The sequence below is a fragment of the Cervus elaphus genome, chromosome 27, assembly GCF_910594005.1.
Source record: "Cervus elaphus chromosome 27, mCerEla1.1, whole genome shotgun sequence".
NCBI classification, from domain to species: domain Eukaryota; kingdom Metazoa; phylum Chordata; class Mammalia; order Artiodactyla; family Cervidae; genus Cervus; species Cervus elaphus.
The window spans coordinates 49,355,112-49,377,626 of record NC_057841.1 but is presented as its reverse complement, the minus strand read 5'-3'; the positions used below and the strand labels follow the sequence as shown (position 1 = coordinate 49,377,626).

The 22,515-nt window shown below is 42.5% G+C and overlaps 1 protein-coding gene across 9 annotated transcripts in view; it reads left to right on the top strand.

The window, feature by feature from the left end:
* The first annotated feature begins 10,294 nt into the window (after positions 1–10,294).
* PIAS2 (protein inhibitor of activated STAT 2) overlaps positions 10,295–22,515 on the top strand; it is a 100,292-nt gene continuing 88,071 nt past the window's right edge. For 5 of the 9 annotated variants that reach the window (XM_043888744.1, XM_043888737.1, XM_043888741.1 and 2 more), the window contains exon 1: positions 10,296–10,499. In XM_043888744.1, coding sequence (XP_043744679.1) covers positions 10,476–10,499 — 24 coding nt within the window. In that variant the 5' untranslated portion in view covers positions 10,296–10,475. Of the gene's footprint in view, positions 10,500–10,606; positions 10,735–10,842; positions 11,139–22,515 lie in introns of those variants that run through there. The other 4 variants (XM_043888736.1, XM_043888739.1, XM_043888738.1 and 1 more) reach the window with 3 other exon arrangements.

Below are 22,515 nucleotides of genomic sequence, written 5' to 3'. Positions count from 1 at the left end.
TCATTATATCATTTTTAAGCACTGAAGTATTATTCTTCCTCTATTTGAATGAAAATGAAATCATTTATTTTTTCCTCCAGAAAATATTTATTTCATGCTTCATATGAATCAAATGATGCTCTTGGCAATGGGGATGCAGTGAAGAACAAAGTCCCTGCCTTCAAGGAACATATATTCTAGTGGGGGTGGGAACTCTGGGAAGAACTATACCTGTAAACCATGAATTAATATAATGTGAGGTAGTGAGAAGTCCCACAGTTTGAGGGAATAAATAATGACAGTGGAGGAAGAAGAAGGGCTAAATGTGAGAGATAAATAGGGTCTGTGGTAAGGAGTTTAATTTTCATTTCTAGAGTGCTGTAAACCTGCTAAAAGGTTGTGAACAGGGAGGTGATTAGATCAGAGTTATATTTATAAAAAGCCATCCTGGCTATTATATGAAGAATGATTGAAGTGGAACAAGATAAAAAGCAAGATAGACAGTAGGCAACTGTGGTCATCCAGGACAACGGGGGCAGAAGCCGTGAAGTAGTTAAGAATGATCAGATTTAGGATGTATTATGTGTTTTGCTTCATTATGAAATATCTCAAGCATGCAAGTATAGAGGATAATAGATTGATATACTTACTTTCCAATTCTATCATATCTTAACATTTTGCCATATTTGCTTCAGATCTTTTTTAAGAGAGAAAGCCTTACAAATATAGTAAAACCCCCAAGACTAGCCTCCAGATCCTAGTCCCTTCTTCTCAGAGGTATCCACTTTCCTGGTTTTGATACTCATCATTCGCATGTATGTTTTTGAACTTCTAGCATGTATTTACATATCCATAACTATACAGCATTATTTTCCCCTTTTGCAGAACTTATATAAAAGGTATATAACTTTTCCAACTTGATTTTTTCACTTAGCATTTTTTAGGGGGCTGTCCATATTCTTATATGCAGTTCTGGCTTATTCATTTCTTTCGTACTCTAAACATAGCATTCTTTTACAGGAAAACACTACAATACATATAGTCACCCTGTCCTTGACGGACAAGTTATTTTTAATTTTTTGCTGTTACAAACAGTGAAGTAATAAATATTCTTGTACATATCTCCTGGTGCACATGTGCATGTATAAAAGTTTCTCTAAGTTAGTGCCTCCTAACCTTTTTCAGGTCATGCACACAAAGATAATAATAATATTTCTGAGGCATGTTCATAAACTGGAGGGGATCTAGGAATGCCTACATGGAGCTTGGTGAAAAAGCTCATTACTTTTTTCTTATTATAAGAAAAATGGAATACTAAAGTATTACAGAAAATGTAAATCTTAAATTTGTTTAAAACTTCCAAATAGAAAACTTCAAGAGTTTTAATGAAAAGCTTGAGAGGACTTCTAAGGTCAGATTTAATGTTTGAATTGTCTGTATTTCCTGGTCAAGACATTTTAATGACAATATCTTCAAATTTTTGCAGACATAATTGATAAGATATTTTGTATTTTTCAATCATTCAAAAGTTGAAATTATATTTAAAAAATCCAGTAGCCAGTCTCTTTCTCTCATTGACAAATTTAATTTTGGAAATTTTTTATGATAAATAAAATAGGTTTTAGATTCCAGTAGTGTAGATAGAACACAATTCCCTCCTATATACTCCAGTTTCCTTTATTATTAACATCTTTTAAAAATTTTAACGTTTATCTTATATTGGAGAATAGTTGGTTTACAATGTTGTGTTAGTTCAGGTGTACACCAAAGTTGATTCAGTTATACACATGCAAATACCCATTCTTTTTCAGATTCTTTGCCCATATAGCTTATTACAGAGTATTGAGTAGCATTTCCTGTACTATACAGTGGTTAACATCTTGATTAATATATGACACAACTGGGCTTCCTGGGTGGTGCTAGTGGTAAATAACCCACCTGCTAATGCAGGAGGCTTAAGAGATAGGCTTTCAACCCCTGGATTGGGAATCCCTTGGAGGAGAGCATGGCAACCCACTCCAGTATTCTTGCCTAGAGAATCCCATGGGCAGAAGAGCCTGGCGGGCTACAGTCCATAGGGTTGCAAAGAATTGGACATGACTGAAACAACTTGGCACACACACATGCATGTCACAACTAATGAACAAATATTGAATCATTATTACTAACTAAAGTTCACACTTTATTCAGATTTCCTTAGCTCTTGTGCTTATCCTTTTTCTATACCAGGATCCAGCCAGAATACCGTATTACAAGGGTCCCCAACACCTGGGACATGGACCAGATGGGCCCATGGCCTGCTAGAAACCAGGCTGCACAGCAGATGAATAGTGGGCAAAGCTCTTTCTTTTGCATTTACAGCCACTTCCCATTGCTCACATTACTGCCTGAGCTCTGCTTCATGTCAGAGCATCATAAAAGTAATGCACTTAAATCATCCCCAAACTACCTCCCCCATCCTATTCATGGAAAAATTATTTTCCATGAAACCAGTCCCTGGTGCCAAAAGGGTTATGGACTGCTTCCACGTCATACTTAGTTGTTGTGTCTCCTCAGACTCTTCTTTGCTGTGACAGTTTCTCTCGCTTCCTTATTTTCAATGACCTTGACACTTTTAAAGAATATGGTCAGATGGTTTGTAGAATGCTCCTTCATTGAGATTTGCCTGATAACTTTTCCCATGATTAAACTGGGGTTGTGTGTGTGTGTGTGTTTTATGTGTGGGGGGCTTCCCAGGTGGTGCTACTGGTCAAGAACCCACTTGCCAATACAGGAGACCTAATAGATGTGGGTTCTATCCCTGGGTTGGGAAGATCCCCTGGAGCAGGGCATGGCAACCCACTCCAGTATTCTTGCCTGGAAAATCCCATGGACAGAGGAGCCTGTTGGGCTATAGTTCATAGGGTTGCAAAGAGTTGGACATGACTGAAGTGACTTAGCACTCACACACGTGGGTGTTTTGAGAGGAAGATCATAGAGGTAAACTGCCATTCTCATCACATCCTATCAAGGGTACATACAGTCATTACGGCTTTTTTAAAAAACTATTTATTTGGCTGTGTCCAGCCTTAACTGGGGCACTCAGGATCTTCCTTGAATCATGTGGGATCTCTTGCTGCAGCCCATGGACTCTCTAGTTAAGACCTGCAAGCTCAGTTCTTGTGGCACGTGGGCTCTCCAGTTGTGGTGCTCAGGCTCCAGAGTGCTGGGGCTTAGTTGCTCCATGACATGTGGGCTCTTAGTCCCCCGAACAGGGATCAAATCTGAGTCCCCTGCATTGCAAGGAGGATTCTTAACCCACTAAACCACGAGGTAAGTCCCCATCATGGCTTATTATATCTCATCAGAGCCTGAGAGATGATAAAACACTGTTTCAAGACAATCTCTGCCATAGGGAAGTTAAATGAAAGAGACTTGTAGTAGCTTCCAGTCCTTTAAAATTTTGTTGAAACTCAGAAACAAAAAACCCAAATAACCTGATTTAAAAATGAGTACAGGAATGACTGGCTTCCCAGGTGACGCTAGTAGTAAAGAACACGCCTGCCAATGCAGGAGATGTAAGAGACTGGGTTTGATCCCTGGGTCGGGAAGATCCCCCGGAGGAGGGCATGGCAACTCACTCCAGTATTCTTGCCTGGAGCATCCCATGGACAGAGGAGCCTGGCGGGCTACAGTCCATAGGTCACAAAGAGTTGTACACGACTAAAGCGACTTGGCTTCCACGCACAAAGGACTGAATAGACATTTCTCCAAAGAAGTTATACTGAAGGCTAATAAGCACATGAAAAGATGCTCAGTATCACTAACCATTAGAGAATTGCAATAAAAACAAGGAGATATCATCTGACACCTATTATTATGGGTACTATTAAACACCAGAAAATAACAAGGGTGGATGAGGATGTGGAGAAGTTGGAACCACTGCACACTGCTGGCAAGAATGTAAAATGGGCATAGCTGCTTTGGAAAATGTGACAGCTCCTCAAAAAATAAAAATAGAATTACCATATGAGCCAGTAATTTCACTTCTGGGTACATACCCCCAATATTGAAAGCAGGATCTAGGAGAGATATTTATTCACACTAGTCACAATAAAAGGTGGAAGCAACCTACTATTGACTCAATGTCTGTGTCCCTCAAAAACCCACTTGTTGATGCTTCAATCCCCATTGTGATGCTATTTGGAGGTGGGGCCTCTGGGAAGTAATTAGGCTTGGTTGAAGTCATGAGGGTGGAAGCCCTAGGATTGGATTAATGCCCTTATAAGATCAAGAAACCAGAGATCTCTCTCCCCATCATGTATGGAAATAGTAAGAAAGTGGTCAAATGGAAACCAGGAAAGGGAGCCTCATCAGACACCAGATGCTAGCACCTTGATCTTATATGTCTCAGCCTCCAGAACTATGAGAAATAAATGTTAACTGTTTGAGCCACACAGTCTGTGGTATGTTGTTTCAGTAACCCAACCTGATTAAGACACAGCCTAATTGTTCATGGACAGATAAACAGATAAACAAACTATGGTATATACATACAATGGAATATTATTCAGCCTTAAAAGAGAAGAAAATTTTGCCATATGCTACATTATGGATGAGCCAGTCACAAAAAGACACATACCATGTAATTCCGTTTATATGAGGTACCTAGAGTAAAGTTACGGAGAAAGCAGAATGGTGGTTGTCAGGGGCTGGGGAGAAGAAGAGAATAGGGAGTTACTATTTAACGAGCATAGAGCTTCAGTTTAGCAAGGTGAAAAGAGTTCAGGAGATGAACCGTGGTGATGGTTGTACAAAATGTGACTATACTTAATGGCACTGTATTGTACACTTGAAAGGGTTTAAGATGGTAAATTTTATGTTGTGCATATTTTATGACAATATTTTAAATTGCTGAGGCTTGCCCTGTCATGATCAACTTTGGTAAATGTTCCATATGTACTTAAAATAATGCATTTTCTGCAAGTCCCATTCTGGGTCTTCTCACAGCTCTACCTCAGACAAACGTGGTTGAGTCTGATCAGAACTGGGACCCGGGGACAAAGCAGGGCACCCCACCTGGCAGGGAGCTACTGCAGTATTTGGACAAGGATTTCTCCTGGTGACTTTACAAAAAAAACAGTCACCCGTCTTTTAATCACGTGAAATTCTTCCGATAAAGCTGCACACAAGGCATCTGGCTTACTTGACAGCAAGAAAGGCACATTCTTCTCTGAATCCTTCTTCTCTGAAGAGGGAAAGAAGGGTCTGAGTGTGTGTGCTTTAGTCTTGCCTGGAGAATCCCATGGACAGAGGAGCCGGCGGGTGGGGCGGGGGGCTACAGTCCATGGGGTCGCAGAGACTCAGACACGACTGAAGCGACTGAGCATGCACGCACGTTATTTGTGGTCACTGAGTCAGATTTGCTAATCATGCAGTTCCAAAAATCTGTATCTTTAATGATTTTGTTTGCTTTTTGTATCAATTACTGAGATAGTATGGTAAAATGCTTGACTATACTTGTGGGTTTTGTTTACTTCTCACTGTAGTTCTGAATGATACATTAAGGACATGTCATTTAAGTGATACACGTTTACAATTGGTGTATTTTGCTGGTGAACCGAACTCATTAAGTCCCTAATATGGTATCTCCATCAGGTCTATAAATGTAGACCATTTATAGTTCTTCCTGGTCCAGAGGCAATTTACTAATCAGAGGTCATTTTTATCATAATCCTCTATTATGTTTCCAGGTGAAAAGAGCTAGAAAATTAACTTAAGGTCAAGTTTTCATGCGGAAAGGAAAAGGGTTTTATTAACCCTTTACCCACAGTGGTTTTTTTTTTTCACTCAGTGTGAAAATCTCCAATTTTATCTTGTCATATATTGCTTCCGCCTTATTTTGGTTTTTTGCTCTTTGAGGACTCCAATCAAACATTTGGTAGACTTTTTCAACATTATCTTCTCTGCCTCAAATTTATGTCTAACATTTTCTTACACATTTTCCATCTTTTTGTTTCCCTTACCTTCATTCTAGCATTCTAACATGTTCCAGTTATTCTCTTAAATTGTGTGTAATATACTATTAAACCTATCCTTTGAGTTTTTAAACGTCTCAATTCTAGAGTATCTATAATATTTTTCAAGGTTTGCTTGTTAATTTACTTACTTGTGTAAGCATGTTTTTATTGCAGTCTTTTTCTGATTTTTGATTACGTGTTGGTCATTTAACTTGGAAAATTATCTGTAGGTTAATTTGAGGTTTGGAGTGATATGCTCTTTACCTGGAGAGAATTTTTGTTTCTGCCCAGTGTCTGTAGAGTACCATTCTGGACCTGTTTTTCAATATTCAAGGAGTGAGATTTCCTGATTAGTATAAAAACTGAATGTAATTTGTGGACATGCTGACATTTCTGGTTTATCTTTACTCCGTGGGGTCTTGTATTAAATATCGGGGTTGTTTATTGGACTTTGCAAATGTTATATTTTAGTTTGTCATTGTTTAGTTGCTAAGTCCTATCTGACTCTGTAATCCCACAGACTGCAGCCCGCCAGGCTCCTCTGTCCATGGGATTTCCCAGGCAAGAAGACAGGAGTGGGAGTTGCCATTTCCGTCTCCGAGGGATCTTCCTGACACAGGGATTTAACCCACTATTCTTGTCTCCTGCATTGGCAGGTGGATTCACCACTGAGCCACCAGGGAAGTCCCAGTTTATAGATTTTACTTTTGATTGTCAAATTCCTCAGGATAAATGTTCAGTTTAAATGCCTGAAATATTGCCTTCTACGATTTTGACCATATAACTCTTTACTCTTGGCACTTGTTAATGATTTTCTAAATCCAGAATTTTGTTCTGTTGTTGAGTTGTACCAAGTTACCAAGTCTCTAACATATATGCTAGGGTAAAACCATCCTTGCATTACTGGGGTAAAATCTACTTATATTTAGATAGGAGAATTAATTTTTGTCTGGTTTTGGCACTGAGGTTATAACAGCATTTTAAAATAAATAAATAAGTTTGCCTCATTTTAAAATTCTCTCTACAGTATTAGAAATCAGATCATTGATTATTTCTGGTGGGAGGTTTGACTGAGAAGGAGCAGAAGGGAATTTTCTGGGGTGATGAAAGTGCTGTGTTTTGATAAACATTTTTCAAAACTAGATGAAGAGTTCACTTAAGATACAAGGGTTTACCTGTTATTTATACCTTAATAAAAATTGTTCAAATATTACTAATTGCTGAATCTAGTTGGAAAGTATATTTATTGTGTTATGCTTTCAAATTTTGTGTTAAAAATGGGAATATAAAAGATAAATTCATTGTTCATTTTCTTTTGATATTATTCGGTAAAGGCTAAGGCAAAGTGCAAAAGATGTGAAGAAATCTGATTAAAATAGATGTGCACTTGGCAAAGCAACAAAGGTGTCTTGGAACTATCTAGGAGCCTTGAATACGGATACAGAGAAAAAGGAAGAAATCAGTGGAAACAAAATGAGAGATACTGAGATCAAGAGACTGATGGGTCTACAGATACGCAGGGAAAGGACTAAGAAGACAGGTGCTTGGAAAGTAAATTCAGTATCTCATGCATCATCCAATTAGAAAAGAGAATATTCTTTTCTAAAGTACTGGAATATATCATATAGATATTTAAGTGCTTAATATTTTTTTTGGTGTATGCTTATCAGCTGTTTAAATACAAAAACAATCACCTATCAAAGGTAAGTTTATAAAGTATACTAAAATTCCTGATCTCATTTAATTCTTCAACATCCTGAGATCTGGAATAGATTAGAAAAACTGAGTTGAGACTTTGCCATAGTTAAGACAGCTAATATGTGGAAAAACTACTTGTGAGACTTTTGAGTCTGTGTAGTATAAACTTGAAATGAAGTCGCTCAGTCATGTCTGACTCTTTGCGACCCCATGGACAGTAGCCTACCAGGCTCCGCGGTCCATGGGATTTTCCAGGCAAGAATACTGGAGTGGGCTGCCATTTCCTTCTCCAGGGGATCTTCCCAACCCAGGGATCGAACCCGGGTCTCCTGCATTGCAGACAGATGCTTTACCATCTGAGCCACAGGAAACTTTAATTACAATACTTATGTTTTTAATTGGAGCTAGATAAAGGGGGTGGTTCAGCCAGGTAACTGCCTAGAAGCTCAATCCATAAAGTGTTATCATATTTAATCACTTAAAAATGTAATGAGGAGAAAATTGTTAAATGGAATTCCTCTAGGGGAACAGTTCTACACGTGGCAGGCGTGGTAGTTAGGTATGTGGTCTACAGTAACGGTGAGAGTTTGGTACTTACCTCCTTCCTCAAATCTCATCCAAGGATGTATTATACCACACTATAAAGAAGTTATATCCAACTAAGTGCAGAGATTTCTTTTTGATGAGTAGGATTTACAAACTTGGATCAGAGCTAAATTGTTTATGACAGTAAAAAGACACTTGCTTTTTACCCATTACCATTCAGCCTTTCCTTTATTTTATTTTATTTTTATTTTTTTTCAGCCTTTCCTTTAAACAAATATTGAATTAATATTAGGGAGTATAGTTTAGGAAAGATGCCCAATTAGTAATTTGGCCTGCTAAGACCAAGTAGTGGTTTAGGCCAGTCTAAGACAGCATCTAGACTTTGCAGGCAAAGCTACCCAACCCTACAATGAACACTTCAGTAATTGTAGCATGGCTTTTCTTGGTTTTGCGTGTCAGTGCCTCTTGTGGGTTGTAAGTGCCTTGGAGGAAGGGCTGTATTATATTCTACTCATATATTCCCCTAAAACTCCTAGCCCACATAGGCCTTCACTTAAATGTCTGTTGAACAATGTTAAACTCTGAGGTGGAAGTCAAGGCCTAAGACTAATAAGCCAATGTCAAAACTAAGTCAAACTGAGACCACGAAATCAATGGTGGAAAGCCAGAATAAGAAGGTACTCTAGCCTGATACTATTCATTCTTTTACTCACTAAACAAATAGGAGGCCAACACTTTTTCAGGCATCTGTCAGTCATTACAGTCTAGTGGGTTTAAAAACATTTTTAAGGAAAAAAGGTAAACATGAATTATTTATATAATAATTACACAAAGACCTACATAATTACCCTGTAAAAACACCAGGAAGGAAAGGTTCCGGTTCTGTGAGCGGTCAGAGACGGATCTGAAAGAAAACGGCGCCGGCGGCTCAGATGATAAAGAACCCGCCTGCAATGCGCGAGACCAGGGTTCAACCCCTGGGTTGGGAAGATCTCTTGGAGGAGCCCATGGCAAACCACTCTAGTATTTTGGCCTGGAGAATCCCTATGGATAGAGGAGCCTGGCGGGCTGCCGTCCATGGGGGTCACAGAGTCGGGCACGATTGAACGACTAAACACAGCACAGGCGCCATGTGGGTTTAAGAAGTCTTTCTGAAAGACTGATACTTAAACTGAGATCTGAAGGAGGAACAGGAATTAGGTGAAAAGTCAGACTGGAAAACTATTTTTGGTCCAGGGGTCAACATTAGGTGTCTGAAATGGGCTCCATCCACTTCTTCAAGGAAACCTGAATCCCAGACTTGGTCCAGGTAATTTCTGACCAGCTTGACTCAGCACCTTGTCTCATCCTTGGTCAGCACTTCAGGGGTGAGGTGAAACTTCCATCGTCTCTGCCTCTGGCATTTCATCTTTCCCACCTATTGATTTCCCTGACCCCTCTATCAGGGCCCTTCTGGGCGCGCTCCTATTTCACTTCTCCAACTTCCCTCCCCCAACCCGCTCAACTCTGCAATCCTTGACATTCAGTCGCCCTTCAAAGTCAGAAAGAACTAGCCAGGTTAGCACTTTGAGGCTGTTGGCAACCCAAAGAGGTCTTACCAACCCTGCGTCACGAGATGGGAACAATAGCTTATCCAACATCCACGTTTAGATTGCTCCGCCGCAACTAACCCAGGGGATGCCTTTATTTTGGGTGGACCCCTCTGTCCACAGCCACCGTGGGGATGGGCCCCGTAAGAATTTTCCCTAAGTGTTCCAGTCACGAGTCCCAGGCCACCTCTTCTCCGTCACTCCCTCCGCCCAGGCCCTCCGGTAACGCTGCAGTCGCCCCGGCGCTTCAGGAACTGAGGCCTGGCATCCAGGCCGGGGACCGGAGGCAGAGGGCTGCACGGCTACCGACCCGGGTTGGCCCCAAGGCGTGCGAGAAGGCGGGCAGGCCGCGGGAGAGGGCGGGGACCCGCGGTCGAGGACAGCGCGCGCGGGGAGGGCCGGCGCGCGGGCGGAAGACGCGGGCGGAAGGCTGTGGGCTGGGTGGGCGGGGCCGTGCTCGCCGGGGGGCGGGGCTCCAGCGCCTATCACGTGACAGGCCCGGCGGCGGCGGCAGCGGCGGCGGCGGCCGCGGCGTCTTTAGCGGCCCCCAGTGCAGGATGGTGCTGGAGGCGGCGGCGGCGGCCGTGGTGGCGGCGGCGTTGTTGGCGGCAGCGGGCGGGGGTGCTGTGGCGGCAGCGGCGGCGGCGCCCGCGGGTGGTATAAAATGGCGGATTTCGAGGAGTTGAGGGTAAGCGGGGGCGCGGGAGTGGAGAGCGGAGGCCGCGGGGGAGGGGACGGGAGGGGAGGCGGGGAAACCGCAACGTCGCCGGCCGCCACCTTCTTGTTTCGCGGGGAGCGGTTGGCGGAGCCCCGAGCTCCGAGCCTGGCCGGCGTCCGAGCAGGCGTCCGCGCGGCCGCGGGGGCAGCGCTCGGCGGCGGAGGACGCCCGGGCCACGCAGGGGTGGCGGGCCCTGGGGCCCAGGGTGAGCCGACCCGTGGGGTCCGTCGGGGGTACGCACACCTGGCGCGAGGGGCCGCGGCCGCTCTCGCCAGGGGCTCCTGGGGACCCAACTTCCTCCATTTATTTTAAGGGATGAAGTCGGGAGTAGGGTTTGCTTTTCCACGTTCGCGAGGGGTGTACGTGTCTGGCGATTCCTCAGTCTCCGGGCCACTGACTTGAGTGGGAGGCTGTTTTCGGAAACGTGAAGTTGCTTTTAGAATTCTCTCTCCTTGGGGTGATGCTACTACTGTTCAGGACGATCTGTCACGAGGAAGGCCCCTTCCTCCCACCAGTGTTCCCTGCACGTCTTGGAGAGGAGCGTAGTCTTTTGGGAATCCTGCTTTTCATCATCGGCCTTAAACCTTGGTGTTTTTCTTAGTACTATGGGTAAGAACTCCGCAAAGTCCGTGTTGTCATGAGAACAAGGTCATAACTTTATTGTTGATACGCTTGTATTGTAGAGTAGAGGTTTGAAATGGGCTGTGTTGAGGTTAGAACGGAAAAGATATATATTTTTTTTCCCCGGAGCTGGTAACCTTCAAAGCCCTAACTGAGACAGAATTGTGATAAACGAGCCAGATTTTTTTTTTTTTAATGGACCGCTGAGTTACTGACGGCATAAATAAGATACTTAAGGAGGGAAATCCTGATTAAAAAGTAAATAGTCTTCGAAGAACGGGTGAATAGAAACTTTTAACTGCAATCAGTTTGCACAACATAGACGTATGTTGTTAGCGTTACTTTTTCAGAATAAGAAGAAAGTGGAATCTGGTAAAAGATTCAGTGTGTATGTTTATTACGGATTTTTGGAGTGGGGTGTATTGGGGGGAGGGATGTTGGCTGGTTACCTGGCTGCTTTGGTGAACATCGGCAAAAGAAAGGTAAATTGTTTTGTTTTGAGTAGTGCCTGCCATTTTCTCTCCAGCTGTTTCAAAAATTACTTAATTCCCAGTGAAAACTATATTAATACGTTTTATGCACTATGTTAGTTTATACAGAGAACCTGCTAGTAGGTAAATGATGTTCATATGGTTAAGTGTAAGGGTGAGTCTCAGCTGTAGAGCTAATAACACCTGTAGAGCTTTTGAAACAACAAGGCCTGAGCCTTACCTGTGTAAATTAATGCATCAGATGTAGGGTGGATTGAGGATATGAAGTTTGTGGTTATTTGGTTCTGCAATATTGTCTTAGTTTTTGTGTACTAATGGGTATATGTAACTTGACCTCTTCTAAGCTTTTTTTGTTGTTGATGAAAACTTTCCCAAGACTTGCGTTAGACTTTTTACAAATGTTGGTCACAGCTTAATAAAAAATGGAGAATTTATTGGTGAAAGGTAAAAAAGGGCTTCCCTGTTGGCTCAGTGGTAAAGAACCCATCTTCAATGCAGGAGATGCAGGTTCAATCCCTGGGTCAGGAAGATCCCTTGGAGATGGAAATGGCAACCCACTCCAGTATTCTTGCCTGGGAAATCCCATGAACACAGGAGCCTGGCAGACTCCAGTCCATGGAATCGCAAAAGAGTAGGACAAGACTTATCGACTGAACAACCACGGAGGGCAGAAAAGGCAGTCAGTGCTTACAGGTTGGAGTGGAACCAGGAACTGGAAAGTGGTTGAAAACCAAGATTTTTCTCTCTTTCTGTCTTTGTCTCCCTCTCCCTCCTTCCACTCTCGTCTCTGGCCCTCAGCCCTCTCTTCTCTCCCATTTTATTTTGTGGGTCAGCTTCATCATTTTTTTCTGTAAATTAGCTGTGTTTGCTTCTCCCTGCACTTGCTAGAAGATGGCCCCTCCCCCACAGGTTGCCTTAGGAAACAGGAGAATTTTCAGAAGTGAGGAGGGTATGAGCTATGCAAATGCTGAGTTATCACCCCAGATTTTGCCATACTGCTTAATAGCATCGTTTGCACTTAAAGATGTGCTGTAGCTCTCCCCACTCCTCATTGCAAACCTTGATGATAATGGTGGCAGATATCCATTATAATAAAGTGCTTATTATGTGCCTGGCTCTGGGTTCAGAACTTTACATACATACTTATTTAAATAGTTCTCACAAAAAGTGAGGCCCAGAGTGGTTGAATGACCAGACGGAAGTCACACAGCTTGATACTGGAAGACCTGAGATTTTTAACTCAGAGGTCTAACTTCAGAGTCAGCGCTCCTCAGAGCCTAAGCTATACTGTTCTGCCCGGTTTCCTTCAGGTCCACGAGGTGTCCCCTGCCTGTCCTCCTGCACTCCGTGAACTAAATTGAATGATAAACAATACCCTGCTTATATGACATGATATTGAGGGGAAAACCAGACAACTGGCTAAACATCTAATTAGAAAGGAGGCAAAGAGGAGGACACATTAAGTGTTTTCTAAATGGTTTCTGATTCAGAGTATATTCTGATGATCAGAGGGAGAGTGAAGTAAGTTAAAGGACTGGGAAAAGTCACGGGCATTGGTTTGTTGCCTAAATTCTTGGCTGTAGAGGAAATGGCCAGCAGGTCTGAATGTTACATGTTTGGCTCATAATGCCGCTCCGAGGATTTCCTTTATCTTTGTCCATTATGACTCAGGACCACTTCCTAGGAGCCCATGTCACCAGAGCAGATCACTGCTGGCTAATGCTGGTGTCCCCTGTGCAGAAGGTCCGGAATTGGGGAATGTAGGCCTCACTGCCTCAGTGACTCCTGTGCCTGTGCTTCTCCTGGGGGAGGGGCCTTATTTGATGAGGCCCCTCCGGTAGACCCTGAAGAGGCTGCCTGACCATTTCTGTTTCTGAGACTGCCTTGGGGGCCAGTACTAGGACTCTTGTCCAGTCATAGCAGAGTGCGACATCCCTACATTTTGCCACTCGCAGTTCAGGTGACCAGCAGAATACCAGCACACTCCCTTCAGTTCTTAGGGGAGACAGGATCTGATTGGCCGAGCATTTAAGCCAGGAGATGAGGGTCACATTGGGCTTTCCAGGTGACTCAGTGGTAAAGAAGCCTGCCAATGCATGAGATGCCAGGTCAGTCCCTGGGTTGGGAAGATCCCCTGGAGCAGGAAATGGCTACCCATTCCAGTATTCTTGCCTGGCGAATCTCATGGACAGAGGTGCTTGGCGGGCTATGGTCTCTGTTCACAAGGAGTCAGACAGGACTGAGCAGCTAAACAACAATAACAAATAGTCAGAGATGATTACAATAATGCATCGTGTGTTAGAAGCTTTCAGGGTGCGATTGTTCAGTCGCTCACTGATGTCCGACTCTTTCAACCCCATGGGTTGCAGCACGCCAGGCTTCCCTGTCCTTCATCATCTCCCAGAGTTTGCTCAGATTCATGTTGGTGATGAATTGGTGATGCCATCCAACCATCCACTCCTCTCTTGTCCCCTTCTCCTGCCTTCAGTCTTTCCCAGCAGCAAGATCTTTTCCAATGAGTTGGCTCTTTGCATCAGGTGGCCAGAGTATTGGAGCTTCAGCTTCAGCATCAATCCTTCCAATGAAAATTTAGGATTGATTTTCTTTAGAATTGACTGGTTTGATCTCCTTGCAGTCCAAGGGACGTTCGAGTCTTTCAACATCACAGTTCAAAAGCATCAATTCTTCGGCACTCAGCCTTCTTTCTGGTCCAACTCTCACATCCATACGTGACTATTGGAAAAACTAGCTTTGGCTATATGGGCCTTGGTCGGCAAGGTAATGCCTCTGCTATTTAATATGCTGTCTGGGTTTGTTATAGCTTTTCTTCCAAGGAGCAAGAGTCTTTTTAATTTCATGGCTGCAGTCACCATCTGCAGTGATTTTGGAGCCCAGTAAAATAAAGTCTGTCACTTTTTACATTATTTTCCCATCTATTTGCCATGATGTGATGGGACCGGATGCCATGATCTTCATTTTTTGAATGTTGAGTTTTAAGCCAGCTTTTTCACTCTCCTCTTTCACCTTCATGAAGAGGCTCTTTAGTTCCTCTTTGCTTTCTGCCATAAGGGTGGTGTCATCTGCACATCTGAGGTTTTTGATATTTCTTAATTCCAGCTTGTGCTTCATCCAGCCCGGCATTTCGCATGATATACTCTGTATGTAAGTTAAATAAGCAGGGTGACAGTATACAGCCTTGATGTACTCCTTTCCCAATTTGGAACCAGTCTGTTGTTCCATGTCTCGTTCTCACTGTTGCTTCTCAACCTGCATACTGGTTTCGCAGGAGGCAGTAGGTGGTCTGGTAATACTGTCTTTTAAGAGTTTTCCACAATTTCCGTGATCCACACAAAGACTTTAGTGTACTCAATGAAGCAGACATAGATGTGCTTCTGGAATTCGCTTGTATTTCCCATGATCCAATGGACATTGTCAATTTGTTCTCTGGTTCCTCTGCTTTTTCTTAATCCAGTTTGAACATGTGGAAGTTCTCGGTTCACATACTGTTGAAGCCTAGCTTGGAGAATTTTGAGTGTTACTTTGCTAGCGTGTGAAATTGTGTGGTAGTTTGAACATTCTTTGGTGTTGCCCTTCTTTGGGATTGGAATGAACACTGACCTTTTCCAGTCCTGTGGCCACTGCTGAGTTTTCTGAATTTGCTGGCATAATGAGTGCAGCACTTTCACAGCATCATCTTTTAGGATTTGAAATAGCTCAAGTGGAATTCCATCACCTTCACTAGCTTTGTTTGTAGTGATGCTTCCTAAGGCCCACTTGACTTCACACTCCAGGGTGTCTGGCTGTAGGTGAGTGATCACACCATTGTGATTATCTGGGTCATTAAGGTCAGTTCTGTGTATTCTTGTCACCTCTTCTTAATCTCTTCGGCTTCTGTTAGGTCCATACCATTTCTGTCCTTTATTGTGCCCATCTTTGCATGAAATGTTCCCTTGGTATCTCTAATTTTCTTGAAGAGAGCTCTAGTCTTTCCCATTTTATTTTTTTCCTCTATTTCTGTGCATTGATTGCTGAGGAAGGCTTACTTATCTCTCCTTGTTATTCTTTGGAACTCTGCATTTAGATGGGTACATTTTTCCTTTTTTCCTTTGCTTTTCACTTTTCTTCTTTTCTCAGCTATTTGTAAGGCTTCCTCAGACAAACATTTTGCCTTTTTGCATTTCTTTTTTCTTGGGGATGGTTTTGATCACCGCCTCCTCTACAGTATCACGAACTTCCGTCCATAGTTCTTCTGGCACTCTATCAGATCTAATCCCTTGAATCTATTTGTCACTTCCACTGTATAATTGTAAGGGATTTGATTTAGGTCATACCTGAATGGCCTAGTGGTTTTCTGTACTTTCTTCAATTTAAGTCTGAATTTTGCAATAAGGAGTTCATCATGTGAACCACAGTCAGCTCCCGGTCTTGTTTTTGCTGACTGTATAGAGCTTCTCCATTTTGGGCTGCAAAGAATATAATCAGTCTGATTTCGATGTTGACCATCTGGTGATGTCCATGGTAGAGTCTTCTCTTGTGTTGTTGGAAGAGGGTGTTTGCTATGACCAGTGTCTTCTCTTGGCAAAACTCTGTTAACCCTTGCCCTTCATTTTGTACTCCAAAGCCAAACTTGCCTGTTACACCAGGTATCTCCTGACTTCCTACTTTTGCATTCCATTCGCCTGTGATGAAAAGGATATCTTTTTTGGGTGTTCTAGGTCTTGCAGGTCTTCGTAGAACCTTTCAACTTCAGCTTCTTCGGCATTAGTGGTTGGGGCATAGTCTTGGATTACTGTGATGTTGAATGGTTTGCCTTGGAAACAAGCAGAGATCATTCTGTCGTTTTTGAGGTTGCTCCCAAGTACTGCATTTCGTACTCTTTTGTTGACTATGAGGGCTACTTCATTTCTTCTAAGGGATTCTTGAATACAGTAGTAGGTATGATGGTCATCTGAATTAAAATCGCCAATTACAGTCCATTTTAGTTCACTGATTACTATAATGTTATGTTCACTCTTGCCATCTCCTGCTTGACCACTTACAATTTGCCTTGCCAACAAAGGTCAATCTAGTCAAAGCTATGGTTTTGCAGTAGTCATGTACAGATGTGAGAGTTGGACTGTAAAGAAAGCTGAGCGCTGAAGAATTGATGCTTTTGAACTGTGATGTTGGAGAAGACTCTTCAGAGTCTCTTGGATAGCAGGGAGGTCCAATCAGTCCATCCTAAAGGAGATCAGTCCTGAATATTCATTGGAAGGACTGATGGTGCAGCTGAAACTCCCAATATTTTGGCCACCTGATGCAAAGAACTGACTCATTTGAAAAGACCTTGATGCTGGGAAAGATTGAAGGTGGGAGGAAAAGGGGACTACCAAGGATGAGATGGTTGGATGGCATCACTGACTCGATGGACATGAGTTTGAGTAAGCTCTGGGAGTTGGTGATGGACAGGGAAGACTGCCTGCTGCAGTCCATGGTGTTGCAAAGAGTTGGATGCAACTGAGCGACTGAACTGAACTGAACTGAGTTTACCTTGATCATCGACCTAACATTCCATGTTCCTATGCAATGATGTTCTTTACAGCATTGGACTTTCCTTTCACCACCAGACACAGCCACAACTGGGCGTTGTTTCCACTTTGGCTCAGCCTCTTCATTCCTTCTGGAGCTGTTTCTTTGCTCTTCTCCAGTGGTATACTGGGCACCTACCAACCTGGGGAGTTCATCTTTCAGTGTCCTACTATCTTTTTGCCTTTTTATACTGTTCATGGGGTTCTCAAGGCAAGAATGCTGAAGTAGTTTACTGTTCCCTTCTCCAGCAGAGCACGTTTTGTCAGAACTCTCCATCGTGACCTGCCCATCTTGGGTGGCCCTAATGGCATGGTTTATAGTTTCATGTGATCAGTTTGATTCGTTTTCTGTGATTGTGGTTTTCATTCTGCCCCCTGATGGATGAGAATAAAAGGCTTGTGCAAGCTTCTGATGGAAAGGACTGGCTGTCGGGGAAATTGGGTCTTGCTCTGGTGGGCAAGGCCATGCTCAGTATATCTTTAATCCAATTTTCTGTTAATGGGTGGGGCTGTGTTCCCTCCCTATAGTTTGGCCTGAGGCCAAACTATGGTAGGGATAATGGTGATAATGGCCACCTCCTTCAAAAAAACCTATGCCAGCACAGGCTGTGGCTCCCAGGACTGTTGTAGTCGGTGCCCCTGCCCCTATGGCAGGTCGCTGTCGACCCACGACTCCGCTGGAGACTCCCGGACACTCATAGGGAAGTCTGGCTCAGTCTCTTGCGGGGTCGCTGCTCCTTTCTCCTGGGTCCTGGTGGGCATGAGGTTTTATTGTGTCATCCAGGAATCTGTTTCCCCAGTCCTGTGGAAATTCTGCAATCAAATCCCACTGGCTTTCAGATTCAAATTCCCTGGGGATTCTCAGTCCTTTTGCCTGATCCCCAGGCTGGGAAATCTGTTGTGGGCCCTAGAACTTTTGCAACAGTGCGAGGACTTCCTTGTTATCATGGTTCTCCAGTTTGTGGGTTGTCTGCGGCTGGGCTCTTGGTGACCTCCTCCAAGAGGACTTACGCCACTTGCCGCGCCTCCCAGGTCTGCAGTCAGAGCCCCTGTCCCTGCGGCAGGTCGCTGTGGGCCCGGGCCTCCACGGGAGACACTCACACTCAGGCAGGTCTGGCCCAGTCTCCTGTCGGGGTCACTGCTCCTTCCCCTCCGTTCCCGTGTGCACAGGGTTTTGTTAGCACCCTCCCAGCATCTCTGGTGGGTCTGAGATTTTATTTTAAATGTGTCAGAGAAGAATGTATTCAGTTCAACTTGTTCCAGTTGCTTGTGATTTATTAGGTTGGTGCAAAAGTAATTGTGGTTTTTCTTTGTTGAACTTTGACGTTTGATACTGGAATACGTTCTTGAATGTGGTTGTGTTATACATCATTTAAATGTGTGTTTCTTGCTGTATTTTTTTTGCTAATGATTTATTACTTGCTGTTTATTTTGACTATACAAATCATTGATGTTAGACAAAAAGCAAATTCGAGCAGTTTTTGTTATTTGAGTTCAAAATGCGTCATAAAGCGTCAGAGGCCACTTGCAACATCAGCAACACGTTGGGTCTAGCAATGCCCAGTGAGCGTACAGTGCAGTGCTGGTTTCAAGAAGTTTTGCAAAGGAGAGCCTTGAAAATGAGGAGGGCGGTGGTCAGCCGCCAGAGTTGATGGCGACCAACTGAGAGCAATCCTCTAAGCTGATCCTCCTACAAGTATGCAAGAAGTTGCTGAAGAACTCAGCATCGACCACTCTATGGTCGTTCAGCACTTGAAGCAAATTGGAGAGGTGATAAAGCTCCATTAGCGGGTGCCACATGAGCTGACCACAAATAAAAAAAAATCATTGTTTTGAAAAATGTTGTCATCTGTTATTCTACTCAAGAGCAACAAACCATTTCTTGATTGGATTGTGATGTGCAATGACAAGTGGATTTTATACAACAGTTGGCAACCAACGCAGTGGTTGGACCGAAAAGAAGCTCCACAGCACTTCCTAAAGTCAAACTTGCACCAAAAGAAGGTCAGGGTCTGTGTCTGGAGGTCTGCTGCCTGTCTGATCGACTGCAGCTTTCTCGGTCCCAGCGAAACCATTACATCTGAGAAGTATGCTCAGCAGATCAATGAGATGCACTGAAAACTGCAGCGTCTGCAGCCGGCATTGGTCAACAGAATGGGCCCAGTTCTCCACGACGACGCCCAACTGCGTGTCGTACAACCAACGTTTCAAAAGTTGAACGGATTGGGCTACAAAGTTTTGCCTTATCTGCCGTATTCACCTGACCACCTCTTGCCAACCGACTACCACTTCTTCAAGCATCTTGACAACTTTTTGCAGGGAGAATGGTTCCACAACCAGCAGGAGGCAGAAAATGCTTTCCAAGAGTTCATCAAATCCTGGAGCATGGATATTTATGGTGCAGGAATAAACAGACTTATTTCTCATTGGCAAAAATGTGTTGTTGTGACGATTCCTCTGGTGAATAATAAAGCTGTGTTTGAGCCTAGTTAAAATGATTTAAAATTCACGGTCCAAAACCAAAGCTACTTTTGTGCCAGCCTAATAGTTTGTGAATTAACTAACTAGTTGTGAATTAATCTGGAACAAGCTCATACAGTCTGGTGGCCTGGACTTTCGTCACTGCTGCTGCCCTGCTTTCTTCCTCCAGAATAGCCTCTGGCAGGGCAAGCACAGCGGTGGAGGAGAGGCAGAGTAGTTGTCATCTGAAGTCCCTCCTCTTCTTCAGCCAGAGCACCTTTCTACCCTTATCTTCTCCAGTTGTGTAATTTCAATACGCTACTGGTGCGTTCCATAAAAAGGTCCCTGCTACAATTTAACCTGGTTAACCCACTCTTCCTACTTCTCCCAAGGGTGCGGGTGGAGGGGGATCTATTGTAACTTTTTTTTTTTAAGGTTGTTTCGTGTATTCCTCACCCCCTTCCTTTTGTGCACTGAGAGTTATCTTTTGTGTTCAGAGAAGGAGAGTGAATGTGTTTGCAAGAATCTAGTGTAAGAGCCAGTGATTATAACCTAATAGATTCTAGTACACCAGACACAGAAGATCTACTCAGAGGCTTAAGTAATTCTGTAACAGAAGATTTTCTACCTAAAAGATTTTGAGTATTTGGTTTCTTACTTGCCATCCTGGTACCTTTGGGTGCTGTTGGGATACAGAGGGAAAATGGGAAGTTAGTGGGGAAGGAGGGTGTTGAGCTTAGAGGTCCTCATCCCTCCAAGTTCCCATCTATTGGGCCAAGAAGTAGACTAATACATATGATAGATGTAACAGAATCCACCATGTAACTCAAAGCTGTTATTAGTGGACATAACTCAATTTCCAGGAGGGCTTCCATTTGAGATCATGTCTATGAAAGCAGATTCAAAACCAGGTATTTAATTTAAAGTGAAATAGATAATTTTTCATAGTAAACCAAGGTATTCTTAGCTGTAGTAGACCATTTTGTGTGTGTTTGCTCCTTAGGTCCGCACCATCCCTCTGGTTTACAAGAATATTTATTCTGATAAAGGTGACATTTTTCTAACCATTAGATCCTCCAGATGTTTGTCTTTTGTCAATATTTGTGCCTTTGTTTTTCTGAATTGGATCTTAGCTATTTAAAACATTTTTTTCTTGCAATATAATTCTTTTTTTTTTTTTTATGACTCCTGCTTTCTTTTGTGTGTGTGTGTGTGTGTAATAAAGTTTTATTAAAGTATAAAGGAGATAGAGAAAGCTTCTGACATAGGCATCAGAAGGGGGCAAAAGAGTACCCCCGCAATATAATTCTCATACCATAAAATTCAGCCTTTTAATGGTTGTGGTCAATTTAGAGTTGTGCAGCCATCACCACTATTGAATTTCAGGACATTTTCATCACCCACAAATAACCCATGTCATTGTCAGTCCCTTCCTATGTTCTCTTTCTCCCAGCCCTCAGCATCTACTGGTCTGCTTTGGCTCTATGGATTGGCCTATTCTGGACATTTCATAGTAACACAATGTCACATGTGGCCTTTCTTGGAAAGAATCGTGTGATTTCTTTGATTTAACATATAATCTTTCCAGGTTTGTTATTGTAGCATGTATCAGTACTTCTTTCTTCTTTATGGTCGAATAATATTCCATTGTATAAAATACACCACATTTTGTTTATCCTTTCATGAGTTTATGTACATTTGGGTGATTTCCACATTTTGATTAGTGTGAGCATTCATCTCTAAGTGTATAAGTCTTGTGTGGACATATGTTTTTGATTTTCTTGGATAGACACCTAGGAACATAATTTCCGGGTCATGTGGTAACTCTTAAGTTCTTAAGAAACAGCCCAACTCTTTTTCCAACTGCTACACCAGTTTTCATTCCTCCCAGAAATGTATGTGTTATGACTTCTCCACATACTTGACCTCATGGATGTGAAGTGGTATCTTCTTGTGGCTTTGGTTAGCATTTTCCTGGTGACTCGATGTTGAGCGTGTTTTCATGTGCTTATTGGCTATTTGTATATCTTCTTTGGAAAAATGTCTATCCAAGCCTTTTGCCCATTTTTTAAATTGGTTTTTTTTTTTTTATTATTGTTTATATTCTTTATATATTTGAGACATAAATTCTTTGTCAGATACATGGTTTTCAAGTATCTTTTTCCTTTTTGTGGACTGTACTTCATTTTCTTTGCTCTGTACTTTGATGCACAAATGTTTTGAATTTTATCTGTGTTTTCTTTGTGGCTTGTGCTTTTGATGTCAAATCTAAGAAACCATTGCCATACGGAGTGTCAAAGATTTATTCCTGTTTTCATCTAGAGTTTATACTTTTAATTTTTACATTTAGATTGTTTATCCATTTTGAGGTAATTTTTGTTTATGGTGTGAGGTGGAGATAAAATTTCCTTTGCATGTGGATATCCAGTTTTCCCAGGACGATTTGTTAAAGATTCTTTCCCTATTGAGTTATCATGACAGCTAGACTTTTTATTCAGGAATCTGAATTTAAGAAATTCACAGTTGAAGTAAAAGTGATATGAAATCAATTGATGTCATAGTCTAAACTATTGTATATGAATGTTCATTTTAAATCCACTAGTGGCATGCCAATTTCCCTTTGAAACAAAGGTTTTTTTTGTGTGTGACTTTTCAGAGAACAATATAAACAACATAGACATTCAGAGCTCTCCATATGATTATTCATACAAGTTGGTAAAAAGCAGATCTAGATTAAGAGCTTTTTTTTTTTGATTGGGGATCATGAATTTCAACTGTATGACCTTAGACATTGTTTGACTTTCTCCCCCCAATTGGAAATGGTTTTAATATTTTAAAATTTCTTAT